Source organism: Rhipicephalus microplus, chromosome X (genome assembly GCF_043290135.1).
Source record: "Rhipicephalus microplus isolate Deutch F79 chromosome X, USDA_Rmic, whole genome shotgun sequence".
NCBI classification, from domain to species: Eukaryota; Metazoa; Arthropoda; class Arachnida; order Ixodida; family Ixodidae; genus Rhipicephalus; species Rhipicephalus microplus.
The window spans coordinates 429586296-429606519 of NC_134710.1; the positions used below are offsets into that span (position 1 = coordinate 429586296).

The window sequence follows — 20224 nt, forward strand, 5'->3', positions numbered from 1 at the left end:
TCAGTGACGACTCAATTTTATCATGCCAGTTTTGCAGAAAATAATAATTTTTCCTTTCGGAAAGGCTTATTACATATTGAACGTGTGAAAAAACACACAAACATAATAAAAGTGCCAATTGTATATATAGCCTGTCTGCTAATCCAAGAAACACGAAACGTCGTATAAACTTCTCGAATCGTCTAGAAAGGTATGCGGACATCTAGGTATAATAATTGAAGTTGAATAAACGTTTTTCAAAGGAAGTTTTTTAGAAGACGTTGAGAAAACATTCTTTACAAGAAGTCTTTTTCAAAACGTTTACTAAAAGTTATTTTTTAGAACTTTGGTAGAATTCGCGGATGAGGTCTCGGGGGTGTTTTCGACGTTTCTTTCCTTTTTTGAACCAAAATAATATTCGCTTTACATATTCACGGAGTATATACTTTTACACATTTTTACATATTTAACTGTAGTAATTGAGCTTTCTAGTCAGGAAATTGAGATGCGGAAATACGGTGTGCGCCTGCGCGGCAAGAACAATTTTACTTGTCTGGACGTGTTTACCGGTCGCTCAGTCACCTCTCGAAGAAGCGGGTTTGAGCCAATTTCTCTCGTGTTTTAGAAGTGTGCTTGCGCTTTGTGTTGGTGTTTTGTGGTATGCCAGTGCTGCTTATTACGAAGATGCGCTATACTCAAGCGAAGACGTGCGGGTTCGTATCGTGGAGCACTCGCCAGGTATGTATACCACACTGCTGCTGTCGGCGCTCACGACGACTGTTGTTATCACTCACGACGTTTTTCCTTCCATGTGCCCGATAAGTGAACTTTTGTTTACATGGGGACCCCACTTTTCTGTAGTACTTCAGCAGTGTAAAAGCAAAGTAGTGTGAAGTTAGACACGGACAAGTTTTTTTCTTTCTTGTGGAGTGTGAATCATGCACGCGTAGCGCGAATTCGGCGGCAGATTCGAGCAGAGTTGTGGCGGTTGTCCGCCTCTGTCAGCAGTGGTGTTGGAGGGGGGCCCTGCTCGCGAGCAACCACTATTGTTGTTTATTATTTCTTGGGCGTTTGTTAGCTGTAGGCGTTCATGCCTGTTCATATTGTGCGCTTTTGAAGTAAACGTGTCTAAGGCAGTTTCATCTGCTGTACGCTCCATTTTAAACAGCTAGAGTATTTATACTTTATGACTACTATCAGAGAAGTATTGGCAAGGTTCTCTTTTTTTTTTTCCTTGCGAGTGGCCGAATGTATGCCGGTGTGTGCATCTGTGCCGGCACGCGTCTTTATTAACTACCGTGATTCTCGAGTTGATGCGTGTTCATGTGCAGCGTGTTGGATCGTCTTAGGTAGGGCTCGCAAAGATTACACCTACACTTAAGTTTTCATGCAGCTTGTTTAGTAAAATTCTAACTTCTAACTTTCGGTACACACCAGCAAAATATGTTGCCTCATGCGGCCTGAATCTGTGCATTTTAAGCCATTCGTTCATCCTGAGCTGTATTTTTGAACGAATATTTCATGGCTAAATGTGGCCGAATTGCTTTACATTACTGGGCGAGCAATAATTCAGCCATAAGTTCACGCGTTCGAGCACCATCGATTTTACTATGCTTGTTTCCACTATGCTAGTATTTTGATTTGGTTTATTAAATCTTTTATGCACATCGCCTAATCTTGGTGTAGAAACTTTGCTAAAGACTTTTACGTGTATTAACATTACGAATAGTTTATAGCACCACCTTCAATGAAATTTTCTGGTTAATGACAAGCTTAACAGTATATTGGATAAAGTAAGCTTTCTTGGCATGCGTACAGACGTTGACGGAATCTGTGGCATGTGCAGAATCAATATTTTATTTATCACTCAAAAGTCATGATAATGTTATAAATCATGGTAAGCATGAATAATTCATCCACGTATTGCTGTGAAATTGTAAAACTGAACACCGTATTTATTTAAAAATAATAAGTATAGACTGCAAGTTTTTAAGCTATTGGCACCAAAGGAATTATAGATATTCAAAAATCAGTTACATCAGATCCTATTGCTAAATCGCGGTCAACAACTCCCAAGATTCTGGTTCACGGAGATCATTGCAGAAGCTTGCATGCTTTGTTGGGTGGTGTGTGGTTCAAGATGAGTGCCTCATGTGTTTTTTTTTTTGCATTGTGTTGTGCCACAGACATGTTCCTCATTCGGGAGCACGTCTCACTAGATCGAGCCCTGTTCCGACGAACTGTCTCCCCCCTCCCAGCGCCGCCTTCCGTGCAGAAGAACCGTGCAGTTCCGGGGATAATGTCGCTTCCTCCGCCGAACCACTTTGCAGTTCCGGGTACGGCTGCGTCTCCTCAGCCGAGCCACTGTGCCGTTCCGGGGAACTGGTCTCGCAGAAGAGTCCCAAAACGCCATTTAAGGCCGTGCCGGCCCCATTTTAGGGGGATTTTGCCCCAGCCGACGTTGTCGTGCTGGCCGGCTCTGTACAAACGACCACCTGCTACAGTAAACGCTACTTTTGTTGCTGTTTTCAAAACGAATTGCCTCCCTGTTTCGCCTTCGGGCTAAAGCTTCAGCGAAGTCCGCTCGACGGCTCGCCGCTCTTCGCCACCGCTACCATCGCGACAGAGCAAAATTCATAACAGTGGTTGGCAGCTACGGGACACGATATCCTACGTTTGGCAAGTCTGATCGGATCTCTGAACACGAGGACGACCGCCGTGATAGCGTTTGGCTACGCTGGTATACGCTGCCCTGTTCTCATCGTTCGGCAAGCTGGGACAAGCAACCCCGGATCTCAACATCGGCAAGTTGGACCGGACCCCTGAAGGCCTGATACTGTTTGACGGCAGCCACGAGTTGGACCATCGTCGGCTACTTTGGTTGGGTGAGTTCCCAACGTTTACCGTTCATTTCGCCAGACCTCTTTAGCACAGGCAGATGTTAGAAGAGCGTTTTGTGTTTTGTTGGTTATAATTTAATATTCGCCTACTTTAAACCACGAGATTAGTTTTAGAGTACGGTGAATATCAGTAGTAGAGCATCACGAGGGACGAGATCGCGATGGAGCAGTACCTGGTGCAGGACCTCCTTGAAATTTGTGGAGCCATGGGGATTTCCGCCGGGTCCGCTGAAACAAAGGAAGCGATTCTCGAGGTGATGCGGGCAGAAAATGTGACTGCCGATGAGGCTGACGAGTTTTGGGAGCTCATTTGTGAGCAAAAGCAGAAGGCCGAGGAGTGCCGAAAAAGGAGAAAGCATGCTCTCAGAATGAAAGAGCTTGATCTTCAAATTCAAGCACTTAAATGGGAGCTAGCTAAACACCAGCTCCACAACTTTCAGACAGGCGAGAACATCGCGCATTTTCTTGAGGATTTTGAAGTTGTCTGCTGTGATGTTGGCGTTAGCCGCGACCTTTGGGTTGAGAAGCTCGCCACGTTGTTGCCGCGCAAGATAGCGCATGTTTTGAATTGCTTACCTTTCGAGGAAGCAGGAGACTTCAGTCATGTTAGATATGCCTTGATAAGATATTTTTTTCTTTCAAGTCATGCTGACGAGGAAAGTCGGAGCGATGAAGACAAGGCTGAAGCGCCACGAAGGGCGCTAAAGGATGACGCCCGCCGAAAAGAGCGTGAGGATGACGCGCGCAGTAGAGCGATGGAGGCCCGTCGCGCAGCGCTTCAGGATGAGGAAAGTCGCGAGGCATCTGACGTTGAGGCCCGTCACAAGGTGCAAGACACCGAAGTACGTCAGAGGGAACCGGGCACTGAGGAGCCTCACGAAGAGTTAGGGGCGGAGGCCCATCGGAAACCTCGGGACGCAGAGGCGCATCGTAAGGCACTGGAGATGGAGCCGCTTCGCAGCGCAAATGATCGAGATGAGTCGCGTACAAGGGAGCTTGACGACGAGTCGCGTCGCAGGGCGCTAGAGGTTGACGCCTGCCGACAAGAGCTTGAGCAGGATGCGCGACATAAAGCGCTACAGAATGAAGCTCGTGAAAGAGAACATGAGGCCGACTTCGAGGGCCAGAAAACAAGGGCTATCGACGACAGCGATAGACACCCACCGATCGAGGGCTCTGTAAGTGCGCTTGTTGGCTGCAAAGTCATCGGGACTCCCGTTCTGTCACAGCCAGGGACAGCTAGCAACAGGCCCGAGGGAACGCTAGCTAACAAATCGGGAGCTTCAACTCCACACAAAGAAGGCAGCACACTTGTGGGTAAGTGTGTCGAGACTGCCAGTATTGGGAGAAGTTCCGACAGAAAGAGGCGCCGGCATAAGCATAGCGCGGTAAAGACGACTCACGCCAAGCACGCTAAAGCCGCCGTTAAATGCTGTGACGTCTTCATTCGAGGTGCCGGGTTTAGTAGTAGGCGTAGGATCGCGAAAACGCTCTGTGGGAAATGTTTGAATCTCAGACCATCACCGAGATTAAGATCAGGCGGGAAGTCCGTCAAGAAAAACCGAGTTTCAGTGAAATTCGGACGCCGAGATCATCGCCTGGTCTCATCTTTTTCGCTGCCGCGTAGAGGCAATCACGTGGAGAAGCATCGCGTACGCCTGAGCAGTAACAAAGGCTGTCATTCCCCACCGTGGCGAGAGGGTCACTGGTCGAACCGGAGGGGTAAACGACGCACTGCAGATGCCCTTTTCTTCAATTTAAGTGGCTGTACGAAAGTCGATGCTACTAAGTTCGGCGAACAAGTTGGTTCGTCGTCCTTTTGTCCAGACCGCAATCCTCGAAAGCTGTGGAATGCGCGACTCTCCAGAGTTCGTCTGAGAGGGGCCCCGTCTTGCCATTACTATGAATAGACATTGTAATTAGCTTTAGAAATTGTTTTTCTACTTTTGTCGTAAGCCGTTGAGCAAGGAATGAGTCTAAGTTTTTGTAAGTTTTACTTTCGTTGTCATCAGAGAAGCAGATATTCAGGTTTGTTTGATTAATTTTGTTTTCACAATATTTCAAAAAGGTAACAGTCAGTGTGTTTTATTTATAATTTATTAATAAAAAGCCCTGTTTAAAGTACCTTCTGTGTTTTGCATTACGTGTTAGTATGTACGTAAATGTAGGTCAACTTTTCGCTTTGTTTTGTGTAACGCGCACAAGTTTAAATTTTAGTGTTACTTTCTTAACTTTTCAAGCGTGCATTCCCTTGTTTTGATGATCGTTGGCGGCGCGCATTGAATTATTGCTTGTAGGATGACAAACTTTCTTATGTTTAACAGTCTGACGCTTGCAAGCGACGCCAATGTGCGTGATTCAGAATTGCTTGGCATTCTAAATTGCAGATTAGGGGCCAAATTGAGTTAACCTCAGCAGCTTCGATCATCCCCAATCTGCCCGGGTCACAATCGAGAATCGCTCACGAAAACAAAAATACTGTTTGGTTTAGCAGTGTCATGCACTGTAAAGGAGTGTCATCACTGTGTATTCCTCCCGAGATTCTTCGCTCGTGATGCTAATTGTTAGCCCAGCGTAATCTCGAGGAAACATTTGGTTCCTGCTGGTCTGGCGATTTGATCAGCATTTGGAGGGTGCTTGCTTTGGCCAGAGTGGTTCGGCTTTGTGTTCGACTCCGTCGTTCCAGTGAACCTCTGCAGGCCTATGGAAGTCTCAACGGGCGGAGAGAGCGGAACGACTACCGACTGTCAACCAGCATCCCTCCTTCCGAGCCGCGCTGACGGCTCAAAACTCCGGATGCATTGTCTGGCGGCGGGGGTGCTGTTGTGCCACAGACATGTTCCTCGTTCGGGAGCACGTCTCACTAGATCGAGCCCTGTTCCGACGAACTGTCTCCCCCCTCCCAGCGCCGCCTTCCGTGCAGAAGAACCGTGCAGTTCCGGGGATAATGTCGCTTCCTCCGCCGAACCACTTTGCAGTTCCGGGTACGGCTGCGTCTCCTCAGCCGAGCCACTGTGCCGTTCCGGGGAACTGGTCTCGCAGAAGAGTCCCAAAACGCCATTTAAGGCCGTGCCGGCCCCATTTTAGGGGGATTTTGCCCCAGCCGACGTTGTCGTGCTGGCCGGCTCTGTACAAACGACAACCTGCTACAGTAAACGCTACTTTTGTTGCTGTTTTCAAAACAGATTGCCTCCCTGTTTCGCCTTCGGGCTAAGGCTTCAGCGAAGTCCGCTCGACGGCTCGCCGCTCTTCGCCACCGCTACCACCGCGACAGAGCAAAATTCCTAACAATTGACAGCCTGTGGTGCTTGAGTGAGGGGTACTGCCATTTAGCCTACCAGAATCATTGAAACTGATGACCAAGTGTCACAAACGACTCCAATTTTCGGATTATCCGCGGGCCCCATCTTCCAAAGAGGGGCGCTTTTGTGTTCGGGGGACGACATCCGGCGACTAACGACCCAGCGTGGCGCCGGCTTGTCTTCCCTGCACCTGTACCGAAAGGGGAACCGGCGGCCTAAAAAAAGGTAAATTATCCCCAGATGAGACGGGGTCACGTGTACGCCCCTGAACAGGTTTGGACTGCATCGGAATAGGCAGTTGACGTACAGCCAGCAACAAGTGCGGTCGTCGGTGTCGCGAGTCTCGCGTGGGCGACGAGCATGAAGTGACCCGCGCAACGTATTGAGACGGCTGCGATTCCGGGCACCCTCGTCGTCTACCAAGCCGGCGAGACCTTCAGCGTCACCCGTCAACTCCCCTACGTGCACCAAGAGCTGGCCTGGTCCGTATGGAACTTTTTATTGTGACTGTTTTTTAAACTGTTAAATTGTTTCAACCAGCCTTTTTTTTAGATATTTGTAGGGTGCGCTGCGTCGCACGTTAAAATTCAAAAGCGCCACCATGAGCATTCTGTAATTATTGCCTTGTATCTCCTTTGATTTCCATCTTGTTGTTATTTTGTTAATGTTCCGCATATTTGTCTTTAGCCTGTATCTTTTGTAGTGTTTTTAGCACATTTTGTTATATAGCTGTTCTTTCTATCGCGCGCATCAGTTTTCCTCCTTTGTTATTTTTCGTTAACTCCTGCTTTTGCCCTTGTTTCAATTAAATTCTTGTTTATGTGTAATCAAACTCCGTGTCTGCTCTATGAGTGCGTCGGTCAGGCCCACACATCACCACACGTGCAACCCCGCACGGGTCGACCAACCCGCAAATAAATTCGAAATGTGCCACTTCGAGGCCTTTCAGGCGTCGTAGGCCGAAGCGTAAAGTGGAAGCCTGCGAGTCTGCCGCACGTCGATGTTGGATCGGCGGGACCTCACCCGAAGTGTGTGACATTATCTCGCAGCCCCCAGGAAGAACTACTTGCCCCAACATTGCCCAGCTCGCAGTGTGCGTCAGCACCCGACTGTGCCCCGCTCTCTGTACAGGGGTCCTCACCTACCGGGCCGGAGGTACTGCGAACTTCACATTTAGCTGCTATGGCGACGCACAAACAGGGCGGCTGTGCCAAGTTCATTACAGATGGCATTTCTGTATTAAAAAGACTCTCCAGGCACAGCGCCTCGTCGCCATCACTGTGGCCTTCAGTGGCCTTTGTGGCCACAATGGGACTTTCAGCAGCTAACTCCTTAGATTCACTCGTGAACCCGATGTTCGCCTCATCAGTACTGCTATTTTGGCCGGCTCTCAGCGGTTTGGCACCTACGGGCTCTTTGCCCTTTTCGTGCCTTGCATCCCAGGTCTCAAACATGCGCCGTCTACTTTCCATTTTCTGGCGCAGTAGCTGAACATGATCCTGGTAAGACTGCTTGTTCAGGTCATGGTAGGTCACGCTACTGGGCGTTCCAGCGGCTAAGCTGGGACCCGACTGTGTGGCACACAGTCCCAAGCGCTCTTTTTCTCTCTGAATTCTAAGCCTTGAATTTTCTCGCTCCTGTTCCATCGAATATTCCAGATGTTGCCTGTACCTAATGCGTTCGGCATCGCGCTCCTCTTTAAGTCTATTTCGTTCTTTTTCGACGAAATTATATAACTCCTTGCCTACAAAGCCAAAGGCTTTGCCCTGTTCAATAAACCTGTCAAACTGCGTGCCGTCCATTGTTACAAACAGTTGATCACCAACATAATAAAAGGACGTCTACATACTGGACGCTCAGAGTTACGTCAGTCTCCCAGACACCACCACGTGGTCGGCCAGTCCTGTCGCGGACGCCAGATAATGTCACACACTTCGGGTGAGGCCCCGCCGATCCAACATCGACGTGCGGCAGACTCGCAGGCTTCCACTTTACGCTTCGGCCTACGACGCCTGAAAGGCCTCGAAGTGGCACATTTCGAATTTATTTGCGGGTTGGTCGACCCGTGCGGGGTTGCACGTGTGGTGATGTGTGGGCCTGACCGACGCACTCATAGAGCAGACACGGAGTTTGATTACACATAAACAAGAATTTAATTGAAACAAGGGCAAAAGCAGGAGTTAACGAAAAATAACAAAGGAGGAAAACTGATGCGCGCGATAGAAAGAACAGCTATATAACAAAATGTGCTAAAAACACTACAAAAGATACAGGCTAAAGACAAATATGCGGAACATTAACAAAATAACAACAAGATGGAAATCAAAGGAGATACAAGGCAATAATTACAGAATGCTCATGGTGGCGCTTTTGAATTTTAACGTGCGACGCAGCGCACCCTACAAATATCTAAAAAAAAGGCTGGTTGAAACAATTTAACAGTTTAAAAAACAGTCACAATAAAAAGTTCCATACGGACCAGGCCAGCTCTTGGTGCACGTAGGGGAGTTGACGGGTGACGCTGAAGGTCTCGCCGGCTTGGTAGACGACGAGGGTGCCCGGAATTGCAGCCGTCTCAATACGTTGCGCGGGTCACTTCATGTTCGTCGCCCACGCGAGACTCGCGACACCGACGACCGCACTTGTTGCTGGCTGTACGTCAACTGCCTATTCCGATGCAGTCCAAACCTGTTCAGGGGCGTACACGTGACCCCGTCTCATCTGGGGATAATTTACCTTTTTTTAGGCCGCCGGTTCCCCTTTCGGTACAGGTGCAGGGAAGACAAGCCGGCGCCACGCTGGGTCGTTAGTCGCCGGATGTCGTCCCCCGAACACAAAAGCGCCCCTCTTTGGAAGATGGGGCCCGCGGATAATCCGAAAATTGGAGTCGTTTGTGACACCAAGGCTTGTGCTTGAAAGATGAAGTTGTTTTCTCCCTGCTACTTTTAGAAATTAGGACTTGAAATACGTATATCTTGCAGTGTGGCTGTGGTTAAGTGAAGATCATGCACAAACACGCCGTGTTTGTAGAGGTGGGTAGAGTACCTACGTCTAATGTTGTGTTGTTTGTTAAGCTGTGCGTGCGGGTGCACCAAACCAGCGCCGTCAGAGCAGAAGGTACAGGAAAATCATGAACTAGTTTTGGTGCTGTACCTCTCCTGTACTTTTTAAAATGAATGCCACGACTCAGTAGATGTCATTGCTGCACCACTGAAACGAATGGCGAGGCGCAGCACTTTGTAAAATGGATGATGTGGTGCAGGCAATTAAGCACACAAGCGTCTTAACGTTTCACCCCCATCAAAATATGGCCACTGTGGCTGGGATCAAACAGTGTGTTGTTGAGCTCAGCCGTGTCACACAATCTAACTAATACTGTTACAGTTTCAACATTATTGAAGTGTAGATTACATGCCACGGTACACAGCCAATGCTTGTGGACAATCTAAAGCACCCCTCCACGATATGCGCGGTAGAACATTCACACATGCAGCATTACATGTGTAAGGTTCTAGATGACCTTTTGTAGTGGACATTCAGATGTTTTAACGTGCTTGAGAGTGGACATTCAGGGGCAGTCATCCTGTCGTTGCATGGCAGTCTGGAAAAACAAGTAACATCACCAGATATTGATAAGCATAATCAATGCATGAAATTTTACAAAGTAAACAAATAAACTCAGTTATTTAGTAAACAGCAGTATTTTATACGTATATGTAATGGTACCTCATAACACGTGTATCACTAAGGGCTACTTCTTCACAAGGCATGCATGTCATGTAGCACGTTCCTTGCCCATTGTACACAGCTGCTTCCATGTCAGGTGGGCCAGGAGGCTGTGGCATAAAAAGAAGTATTTCTCATTTATGTGACGCTCTCTTTGTCACTCTATAGCAAAACCACACCCATAATTATGCGATGTTTCTCAAACACGACTGCGGTAAACTATTAACTAGTAGGTTTTTTGCCCTGATATATGGGCTAGCTACGAAGACACATGCGAGGCGACAGTGATATATTTGCTTCTTTCATCACAACGGCGTCATTGGTGTTACTTGGCAATAGAATTTCAGAATTACCTATTGAGTCAGCGACTCGTTCCCACGTGAAGCCACGCCACATGTAAATCACGTTTTTCCAGTGGCAGATTGAGACGTTAAAAAGTTTTGAAATATAATATTGCAATGCGCTGCCACCATGTGACGCCTACGCAGTCATCGACAAAAAACTACATATGTTGAAATGACCCAACTAGCCTAGCAAGCGACCGTCCTTAAAAAACTGAAGTGGTTTCTACTCACCGGCTCGTAATTCTCGGGCATGCAAGGGGTGTTCATACAATGAAAGCTTCAACGGTCGCTTCGTTGCCCGCAAGTCACTTGAATTCTCTTCGCGAAAGCATTTGAACGAGTAAAAATAAACAAAACAAAAAGATTGTGTCGGTCGGCAGAAGCTCGAAATATTTACAGCGAAACGAAACAGTCCGAGACACATCCGAACGTACCGCGAGCCGTTACCTACCAACGCAAATGTTGTTGTTGTTGTTGTTGTTGTTGTTGTTGTTGTTGTTCCTCAGAGTCCTGGCGCAACCCACCACTGGGGATCGGCCATGAAACGGACGGTGCCTAATTTGTGAGGTGGAGTTGTTTTTCCACCCTGATTATTTAGATAACGATGTTTAAACAAAGAACCGATTGGAAAACGATAGATTAGAAATAAAATAGAGGTAATAACAAGAACGAACAGGCTAATATAATTCGAAATAAAGTGAAATTATGCCTCAGCTTAACATTCTAATCGTTTTGTTGCCTTTAGAAAGTCGCATACGGCCTCGCAAACATTCCTGGGGCTAAATCCCTTTTCAGTTGCTTCAAAGGAGAGGACCACCGGAAGGAATACATTTAGAGCCAACCTACGGAGAGGTTCTTCTAACAGTCTCCTCCGTTGGTTTGTGTATAACCTGCATGTTAAGAGGAAATGGTGAAGGGATTCACTCTCGTTGCAGTGGAGGCATAGGGGAGACTGTGCCAGACCAGACCTGTGTAGATAAAAGTTCAGGGGGGGGGGGGGGGGGGGGACTCGGCATCTTAGTCTCGTAATTGATATCTCCGCCGTTCTAGAGGAGCACCATCGATTTTTCCAAGGGTACTTAAGATAGGAAAAATCCGATGTTGCCAATTGAGAATTTTCAAAGTGATCTGACATGACAAATTTTTCAAAGCGTGCCACGGCGATAAATGCTAGCGTCGGTAATACCGAAATTATGGGATAATTATGTGAGGCCACTGCGAGTGCATCTGCATATTCATTGAGGGTTAAACCTTTATGCCCTGGTATCCACACTAAGCGAATGAGTCGTAAATGTCTTGGGGCAAGGTCGTAAAATACTTTTAAAGCATTGGACATATTAGGCGCAGCTAATGAACTACACACAGACAAGCAGTCTGAAAAAATAATAGCATATGTTATTGCTTGAGGTAATTTTCGTAACGCCAAGAGATTTGCCAGTAACTCCGCTTGATAAATAGGTGTAAAATCGGGTAAACGAATAAAAAAAGACCAATCCAACACTGAAGATGCAATTCCGACTCCTGCCTTCTCTTCGCGAACTGAAGCATCCGTTGCTATTACAATCTTTATGTCTAATCTTTCCAGGTGGTCTTTCAAATGACATCTAGATATCTACTGGGAAGAGTTTTGTAATTATTAGGGAAAATATTGTCAAATTCTATTTTCATTGTTTGAATAGGTGTTTTTAGTACTCGTACCTCACGAAGGTTAACTTGTAATGTTTTCAAGAGCTTCTGCACGATGATGACTTGTGGACATTTTAATCTAGACCACTGATGGTTAAAGAAGGACGTCGGCTCAATAATGAAAACATATTGTGACCTCCTATGTGGGGATGCGTATATTTTTAGGAAGGTACGTACTGTTATTATTTGGAACCTAGCACGAAGAGAAGGCAGGCGCGCTTCCTTATATAAAATATTTATTGCGACAAATTTTGGGAGCCCAAGACATAACCATAGCGCTTCGCGTTCTAGTAGTACCAGTGGTCTAATTTTGTAGGCGGGTGCTCCAGAAAACAAGACACAGCCAAACTCCAATATTTGGCGAATATACATACAATATACCATTACTAGCACATCACGACGTAAACCACGTTTATTGCTGAGTCTACGAAGCGTTCGAAGCGCCTGTGCTCCTTTAGCTGCCATATTTTCTATGTGTGGACTCCAATTTAGGTTTTCAGTATAAGTCACTCCTGAGTATTTAATCGATGTCACCTGCGGGATAAAGCCCTGTCTGTAAAGTACGGAAATCTGCACTGGAACACTTATAGGAAAAACTACGACTGCAATTTTCCTGGTGTTTATTGATAGATTAATGTCGTCTAACCATGAGTCCAGATCGTTCATATAAAACTGTATCATCTGATATAATGCATGTATATCTGTAGCTGAGGCAAAAAATGCTATGTCGTCAGCGTATACATACACCTGTATATCCTGTTGCACTGGGATTGTGCACAATAACATAATAGATAATACTGGTGAAAGAACCGATCCTTGAGGGAGACCTCTAGTTTGTTTATAACTTTAAGACGACATGCCAGATTGAGAGCAATAGAATTCTCTATCATTCAGAAAGGAGTAAACCCATTCCACGAAGTAATTTGGTAACGCGATGTGCATTAGCGAATTTATAAGTTTAATGTGTTCCACACTGTCATAAGCCTTTGCAATATCTAAAGTTACTAAGGCGGAAACCTGTTTCTTAGAACGAGCTAGTTGTATCCTGCTTTCCAGATCAACATGGGCACACCAAATGGAGCAGCCACACCTGAATCCGATTGGGCATGGGCTTAAAATTGCATTTTGGCCCAACCAGTTGTCTATTCTATTGCGTAGAAGTCTTTTAATTAGTTTTACCGGATTAGATGTGCGTGAAATAGGCCTAACGTTATCCAAAGTAAACCCAGCTCCATGTTTTTTTAATAAAGTAATTATTTTCTTGATTCTCTACTCAGGCGGAATCCACGATTGTCTCATGGAGTGGTTAACTATTGCAAGTAAATCTTGAGGTGATACTTTATGGATTATTTTTATTACCGACGCAGTTATTCCATCGGGACCTGGAGCAGAATTGGGTAATATTTTCACTACTTGTGCTATTTCCGATGTTGTAACCTCTTCGAAGTCATCGCTGTTAACAGGGCACGGCGAGTGGTAAAAGTTAGCAGCCGTAAAGCGGCTTTCCAGCCCTTGAGCAATATTTTCCAGAAAAGTAGGCAACTCACGTGGCGTTGAAATCGAGGTTTGTTGAAGGGAAGGTGGGATTACTTTTTTAGCTTTAAGGAAGCTGAAAAGTGATTTCCTGTGGCCATGCTTTGAAAGGAAGTCAGAACGTTGGCTATCATAGTTATCCTTCGCAGCGGCAACTGTTCGCTTAAAAATTGCAGCCGCGTATTTGTAATCGCTCCAGTTTCTAGGGTACTGATTATAGAGCAGTTTTCGCCACGCTGCTTTTCTTAGCCTGTAATGACGTGAACAATCCGAGTTCCACCACTGATTCAAAGGGCGTTGTTTGGAGACCTGAACTGTGAATTCAGCTTTATTTAAAGATTGCTTTATAACATCCTTAAAGTTTATAACATTTTGCTCTTTATTTACCTCGGTTCGTTTTGACAAAGCCACACGTAGTGTCTGTTGAAATGTTTTAAAATTGATGTGAGAAGTGGGCTACCTGATGATTGAAGTCACGGGACATACAAGTTCAAACAATATAGTAAAATGATCGCTATTTGAACCCGAGTTTAAAGAACACCAAGTGGAAATACAGAGGCTAGGACTACAGAAAGTCAGATCAATCGCAGAATGAGACTGAGTGCATACAAACGTGGGGGTTCGCTGGTTAATGCATGTTAAATTATTTTTAGCAACAGTATCCCACAAGTGCTTTCCACTTACATCTGTTCTGAATCCCCACGAAGTGTGATGAGAATTGAAGTCTCCTACCATTAATATGTCTTTTCTGCAAGATGAGATTACGGTATCCAAAACACTAGAATTTTGAACACCTGACGGAAAATAAGCGTTTATTAACGAAAAGGGAATGGTTCTGGAAGAGCGATATCTAATATTAAAATTTCACTTTCTAAATTCATTATTTGACCTGTAACCTTTGCCCGATGTGCAATTTTTGAAGAGATAAGCACTGCTAAACCACCTCCTCGAGAGGGGAGGTCTAAGCGAAATGTTCGGTAAAAAAAAGGTTTGACCGGCAATTCAACTGCAAGATTCTTAATCCACCTATTTTGAGGATATGCCGGCAGCATTCACGTCCTTCTACAATGTGTTATCTTTCAAAAAATCCTCTTTTGATGCTATTTCTTTCTGATATTTTTTTTATCTTTCCCTTTAAGACTCACTGAAGATCCATTTTTTTTTTCGTGGCGACGCCCGCCGTTTCATTTTCTTTGTGTCGAATTCCATTTGTGAGTCCTACGAACCTAAATCAGAGCTCCAATCCAGATGTTCGATGGGAATTGTTTTACGGCCGCAGTTCGATGGACCAGCTCTTGATGAATATAACTTTTCAACAGATGTTGTTATCGGTTGGCTGTGTTTAGAAGGCCCTGTTTCTACAGATCCTGCATTCACCTCTTTAGCTGAAGAAAGCGTAGAGGCTGCATGTGGATGATTAACATTCATGAGGACTTGAGCGATTTGTGCATTTACTATTTGAGCAAATGACTCCGTCAGCATCACAAAAAGGTTCTCCAATAGCTTCGTCATTGTTTTCTCAACGGTCAAGGCTATCACGTCTGAGAGTGACGAGTCCATGACATGGTTATTACGGATCGCAGCTACTGCGTACCCACGAGAGCGCTCTGCGATGGCGATTCAAGCTTCACGACTTGAACAACGTTTTTGCTCAATTATTTTCATAATTTTAATCTCCTGAGCTCTCGCAGGGCATGTGCCATCATCAGATGGGTGAGGGCCACCGCAGAGACAGCAAGACCTTTCCTGAGTTGTGCATTCTTAGAGTTGTGTTGTCCTGCACACATTTGACACCACTCTACTGATCGGCAACCCTTTACGCTATGCCCAAAATGCCAGCATCTATGGCACTGCAGTGGACGCGGAGTTAGCATTTCAACCCGATATATCAGTGGCCACGCTTTGATCTCTGTTGGTCTAGTAGTTCTAGCAAAGGTAACTGTCACCGACTCTGTCGGGATCTTATTTTTGTCAGCGTTACGTGAATAGCGAAAAACTGCCACCGCGCCTGCAGCAGAAAACATCTCTAGAATTTCGGACGGAGGCAGGCTAAAGTCTACCCCACGAACCAAACCTTTCACACAGGCCAAGTGAGGAGGAACAAAAGGGCTCACCGGGAGAGAGGCAAACGATGTGCATTTTAGCAGATCTGATACGCAGGCCTGATGCGGGGAACAACACAGAATGCCTCCACGACCTAACTGTCGCACCTCGGTGATGAGTTGGAAGTGTTCGGTCACCTTCCGTAGCTCTTCCTGGATGTGTTCTGGAGGTTTTCATGTGAATTGAAGCCCCATTTGTTGGGACCAGAGCCACCGGAATGCTGCTGAGACCGCTGCGCAAGAAAAGATTAATGGGTAAATTATCATTAGTGAGGCATGCCGACCAGGCAAAGTTTGCCTGGCTGGGAGACGCGACAGACATCAGTCAGCTGAGCTCAAGTCAGCACCGCCCGCAATGGCCACACACCCCAGAAGGGTGCGCCCAGACGCTGATGACAGCTGAACAGGAACTCGAAAAAGGGCCAGGAACGCGAACACAAGATAAGCGGACGAGAAAAAAAACGAGCACCTTCTCCAGCGAAGCCGAGCACGACACGACAGGCACTTGCGAGCGCCCCGTAGGCCGCCGTAAACTTTGAAATGAGGATAATGATGTCAATAGGCTGCTGCTGACTTCGAGTCAGCTGGAGCAAAAACTATTACAAAAAATTGAGCACGCAGCACATGTTAAAGAAAAACTTCTTCCTAGAAAAAATTTAGTTGTTTTTTATGTGTAGCGGTACGAAAAGATGTAGTATTTGATCATTTCAAAATTAAATCTTGGCCCCGACGAGGGCGCCCCTATAAGAAAGTGCAATAGCGCGAGTGGCGAGAGAGGTTAGAAGCTCAGCTCTGGGTGTTTAAAGCAGAAACGCGCCACGGTTGATTTTTTCGTCCCTACAGGCGATCACTTGAACTTGAGAGTTTCTGGGGCCAGCTGGCCTTCCCGTAGGCCTTACACTTAATGAGGCCGCATCTTTCACCTTGAGAGGCGATGGACATGTCGTATTAATGTGTCTGTAAACTCTACAGATTTTATCTGCTAACGTTACAGGGTGTCACCTTAGAGCCGTCCTACCTGTTCTAGTAAATAGTGAGGCTTTTTCGCCATTGTTAAAGTATTTTCTGATCAAACTTCTCGATTAAAAAAGCGTATCTATTTGGTTAGTTTCGATTCACCTATTCTTTAGCATAAACCTTTCAAATGAACATTTTTGCTACCACCAGGTTCAAATCCCGGCTGCGGCGGCTGCATTTCCGATGGAGGCGGAATTGTTGTAGGCCCATGTGCTCAGATTCGGGTGCACGTTAAAGAACCCCAGGTGGTCGAAATTTCCGGAGCCCTCCACTACGGCGTCTCTCATAATCATATGGTGGTTTTGGGACGTTAAACCCCACATATCAATCATTTGCTACCACCATAGAGTTTTCTAATTCGCTGACGGTTGTCTGTTTTTTCGCGTATTTTGTTAAATTAGAGACAATATCAAAGGTACGCATGTGTATAATACATGCGTATAGCTGTATGGAAGGTAACCTGAAGCTTTAAATTCTCGCTGACACGACGTTCTCTCAGAGTTCTATGTTTATGGACGAATAACTTGCAGTCTGTGGCTCCACGTATCAAACATTGGAACAAGTCGGACGTCTGAATGCCCTTTGAGTTCCAAATTTTCTGGTGTTGTTTTTCAAGACAAGACTGACGGCGTGCATGCATATTTTTTTTGGCGAGTGAATATCGAATTTGGTGCATGTTTATCAAGGAATTCGCAAACGTTGAGAACAATTGATGATTGATATGTGGGGTTTAACGTGCCAAAACCACCATATGAATATGACAGACGCCATAGTGGAGGGCTCCGGAAATTTCGACCACCTAGGGTTCTTCAACGTGCACCCAAATCTGAGCACACGAGCCTACATTTCCGCCTTCACCGGAAATGCAGCCGCCGCTGCCGGGATTGGAGAACAATTTCATGCCGTGATTATCTGTGTTACAGGTTTCCGAAAGACAGTGCGCGGCGTTCTGCCTGGGAACGTGCTGTTCGAAGAAATAGTTGGAGGGCTACGGATGGTGACCACCTCTGTTCTATTCACTTCGAAGAATGCTGCTTCGACAGAACGGGGCAGACAACCAGACTGCGGCCTGGCAGTGCACCTTCGATTTTTCCTGCTTTCCAAGCGCATCTGCAAAAACCTGCTAGTTTCTACCTCATTGTTGTAGCTGCAATAGAATTTAGTGACAAAATAAGCAATTGCGTCTAAAACAAGATTACACGCGTACCTTTCAAATCCGTTCTATTTTGCCGAGGAAACCGAAACCAAAACACCGATAGACGAAGTTGCCAAAATGAGTGAGTGGTTATACCCAAGAAGGAAGGAATTTTTCCTTCCTCCATGGTTATATCAAACATCGAGATACCTCGTCTCTAGGCTCTGAAGGCTGCGTTTGCATTGACAACGCACGTCGCCCACAAAATTGATAAATATTATGCATATCTAACGCCACTGCAATCGTTCTTATGAACGGTTCATTTGGGGTACGTTTCGTGAAGTTTGTCGATTGCACGTGACATTGGTGCTTCGGTTTTGGTTCCGCCTGTGAATTGGTTAGAACTCGATAACTCTAACAAAAAAATTACTGGTGACTCCCGGTTTTCCAAATCTTCTCCAACTTGAGCTTTAATTATTTACTCTTTCTGTCGACACACACACAAGCACATATATGAAAGAGGCGGGCAAATGTCGCGTTCCCCTTGATCTTAAGTAACTGCAGGCACATTTATTAAAACACCAATATATGCTACAACTCTTTTATACCGGAATAGTGCGCCAACAAGCTCGATATACGAAGCATCCCTCGACAACAGAATGATCTGAAAGCGTGCAGCTGACAAAGGTTGCATGAAGTAATTTCTTTAATAAACAAGAAGAGGCATTTATTCGATGGTGTATCCTAAAAGTGGTTTCCATCTCATTTTTTTTTTTTTATCGTAGAACTGCAAACCGAGGCGCGCAATGCGCGTATTCCATTACGGTCTATGGCAATGCCCAACGTTACTAGACTAGGTTCAGTTGCCAAACTCTCCGCCGACGCCGTGCTTCGCCGGTGTCTCCACTTTCAGTCTGTCCGACAGGTGGCGGGACCGTTCCATCGAGATCCAGCTTTCTCAGCTGCTGCGCCTGCTAGGCGCTTACGGGCGCCGAATTAGCGCGTTTCTTCACGCGTAACCAGATGTAAAACTACAAAAACATCACTGCAACACATTCTAGCCACTGAAGCTCCTTTTATACTTGTATCAAAGCATGCAGCGCGACATGCTTTCGAGTAACGAGTTCGAAGCTGCCGGAAACCATCTGTCGTTTCGCTGCTTTTGCGCATGCCCTGCTTTTTTTACTATCCGAAAATGCGCCGTTGAGAGAGAACACACATGCTGCATTAGTATTGCGTCCGATTCATGCGGAAATAAGAGGTGGCATCCCTGCCCGTAATCATGACGCGGGGGGGACCATTTTATCTACCGGCGATGGTAGGATTCATTTAGTTCCCAGCGGCGTCTTCGGCCATCTGGGCTAGTGACACAAGGCCTGCGTAAGCGGGTCTGTGCTGAGCAGCGCGGCCTCTCACTGATTCTCATTCGTGATTTGGAATAAAATGGCTAATAGTCTAAAGGGGCTTTTCTTCGCAGGGCCAAATCACATGCAAAGTAAACGCTTATTCATGCATCTTGGCAGGCACAGAATGACCACTGCAACTAGCAATTTAGCACGAATTAAAAGTTAACAAGGTAAACAGCTTTCGTTCAGTGGTTTATTCATAAATGCACTGGTCTTCCATTTCAGACCACACTGATCAACCGTACTGTACGAGATGTTTTAGCAAACCAGTCCACAACACTGAATAACAAACTGGTCCATGAAAGCAACATCCCAGCAATTGTTTGCATTGCTGCAGTCCAGAGAAAGCACATTTTTTTCTAACAGGTATTCACAAAAGCTTAGCACGCTTCCTGGCAACTTTAACTTGCACACTTGTGTCTTTGTGTTGCCGTAGGAACCTTGCATAAAAAAATGCATGCGGGTGACCAGGTAAAACTTCATGATGCGTGCAGAGAGCTCTTCAGAATGAACACCACATCCGACTTGTGCAAGGCTGTGTCCTTGTGTCAAATCTTTGACAATGCACCAAAACAGGTCTCCAAACACTACGTTGTCCCTTGTTCTTTCCGTTATGGTGCTCTCAACATCGGTAAGAAGTGACGTCAAATCTTTTGATGGCAGCTGGAGGGCACCCGGAACAAAAGACCGCATCTCTGTCAGAATGGCTGCAGATGGCACGTCATCAGTAGCAAGAAGAGTAGCCTTACAGTCCCCGCAGCTCGAAAACGTTTCTGCTTTCTTCACTACGTATCCTGCCGGGTAGTACAGAGCAGCATCGTGTGGAGTTGGTCGGCCATAGTCGTGCTGGTTTGCATCTTCTTCTGGCAGCTTCTCCAACACAATGCTGTGCATGAGCTGTCCGAGCTTGTCTTCTCGCTCCTTCTTCTGATGAACGACTTCCAGCCTCTTCGAGCTCAGGCTCTCCTCCATGGTGACGAGAACAGGATCCGCATCGCCAATGCAATTTCCTTTTGTCGCCATCTTTAAAGGAGTGTACAGGCTCAAAAGCCTGAATATTTGGCCGAAATGTACTATCGTAGGGTGATCTTCGT

At 46.1% G+C, this 20224-nt stretch overlaps 1 protein-coding gene across 1 annotated transcript; it reads left to right on the forward strand.

The window, feature by feature from the left end:
* Window positions 1-544: 544 nt before the first annotated feature.
* On the forward strand, window positions 545-6237 carry LOC142776557 (uncharacterized). Its single transcript, XM_075880429.1, has 2 exons — window positions 545-717; window positions 2166-6237. The coding sequence occupies exon 2, from the start codon at window positions 3041-3043 to the stop codon at window positions 4787-4789; it is 1749 nt and encodes a 582-aa protein (XP_075736544.1). The 5' UTR covers window positions 545-717; window positions 2166-3040; the 3' UTR covers window positions 4790-6237.
* Window positions 6238-20224: the final 13987 nt, after the last annotated feature.

Excerpts from the sequence above, each read along its gene's own strand:
- LOC142776557 (XM_075880429.1), top strand. The coding sequence starts at position 3,041 with ATGGAGCAGTACCTGGTGCAGGACCTCCTTGAAATTTGTGGAGCCATG.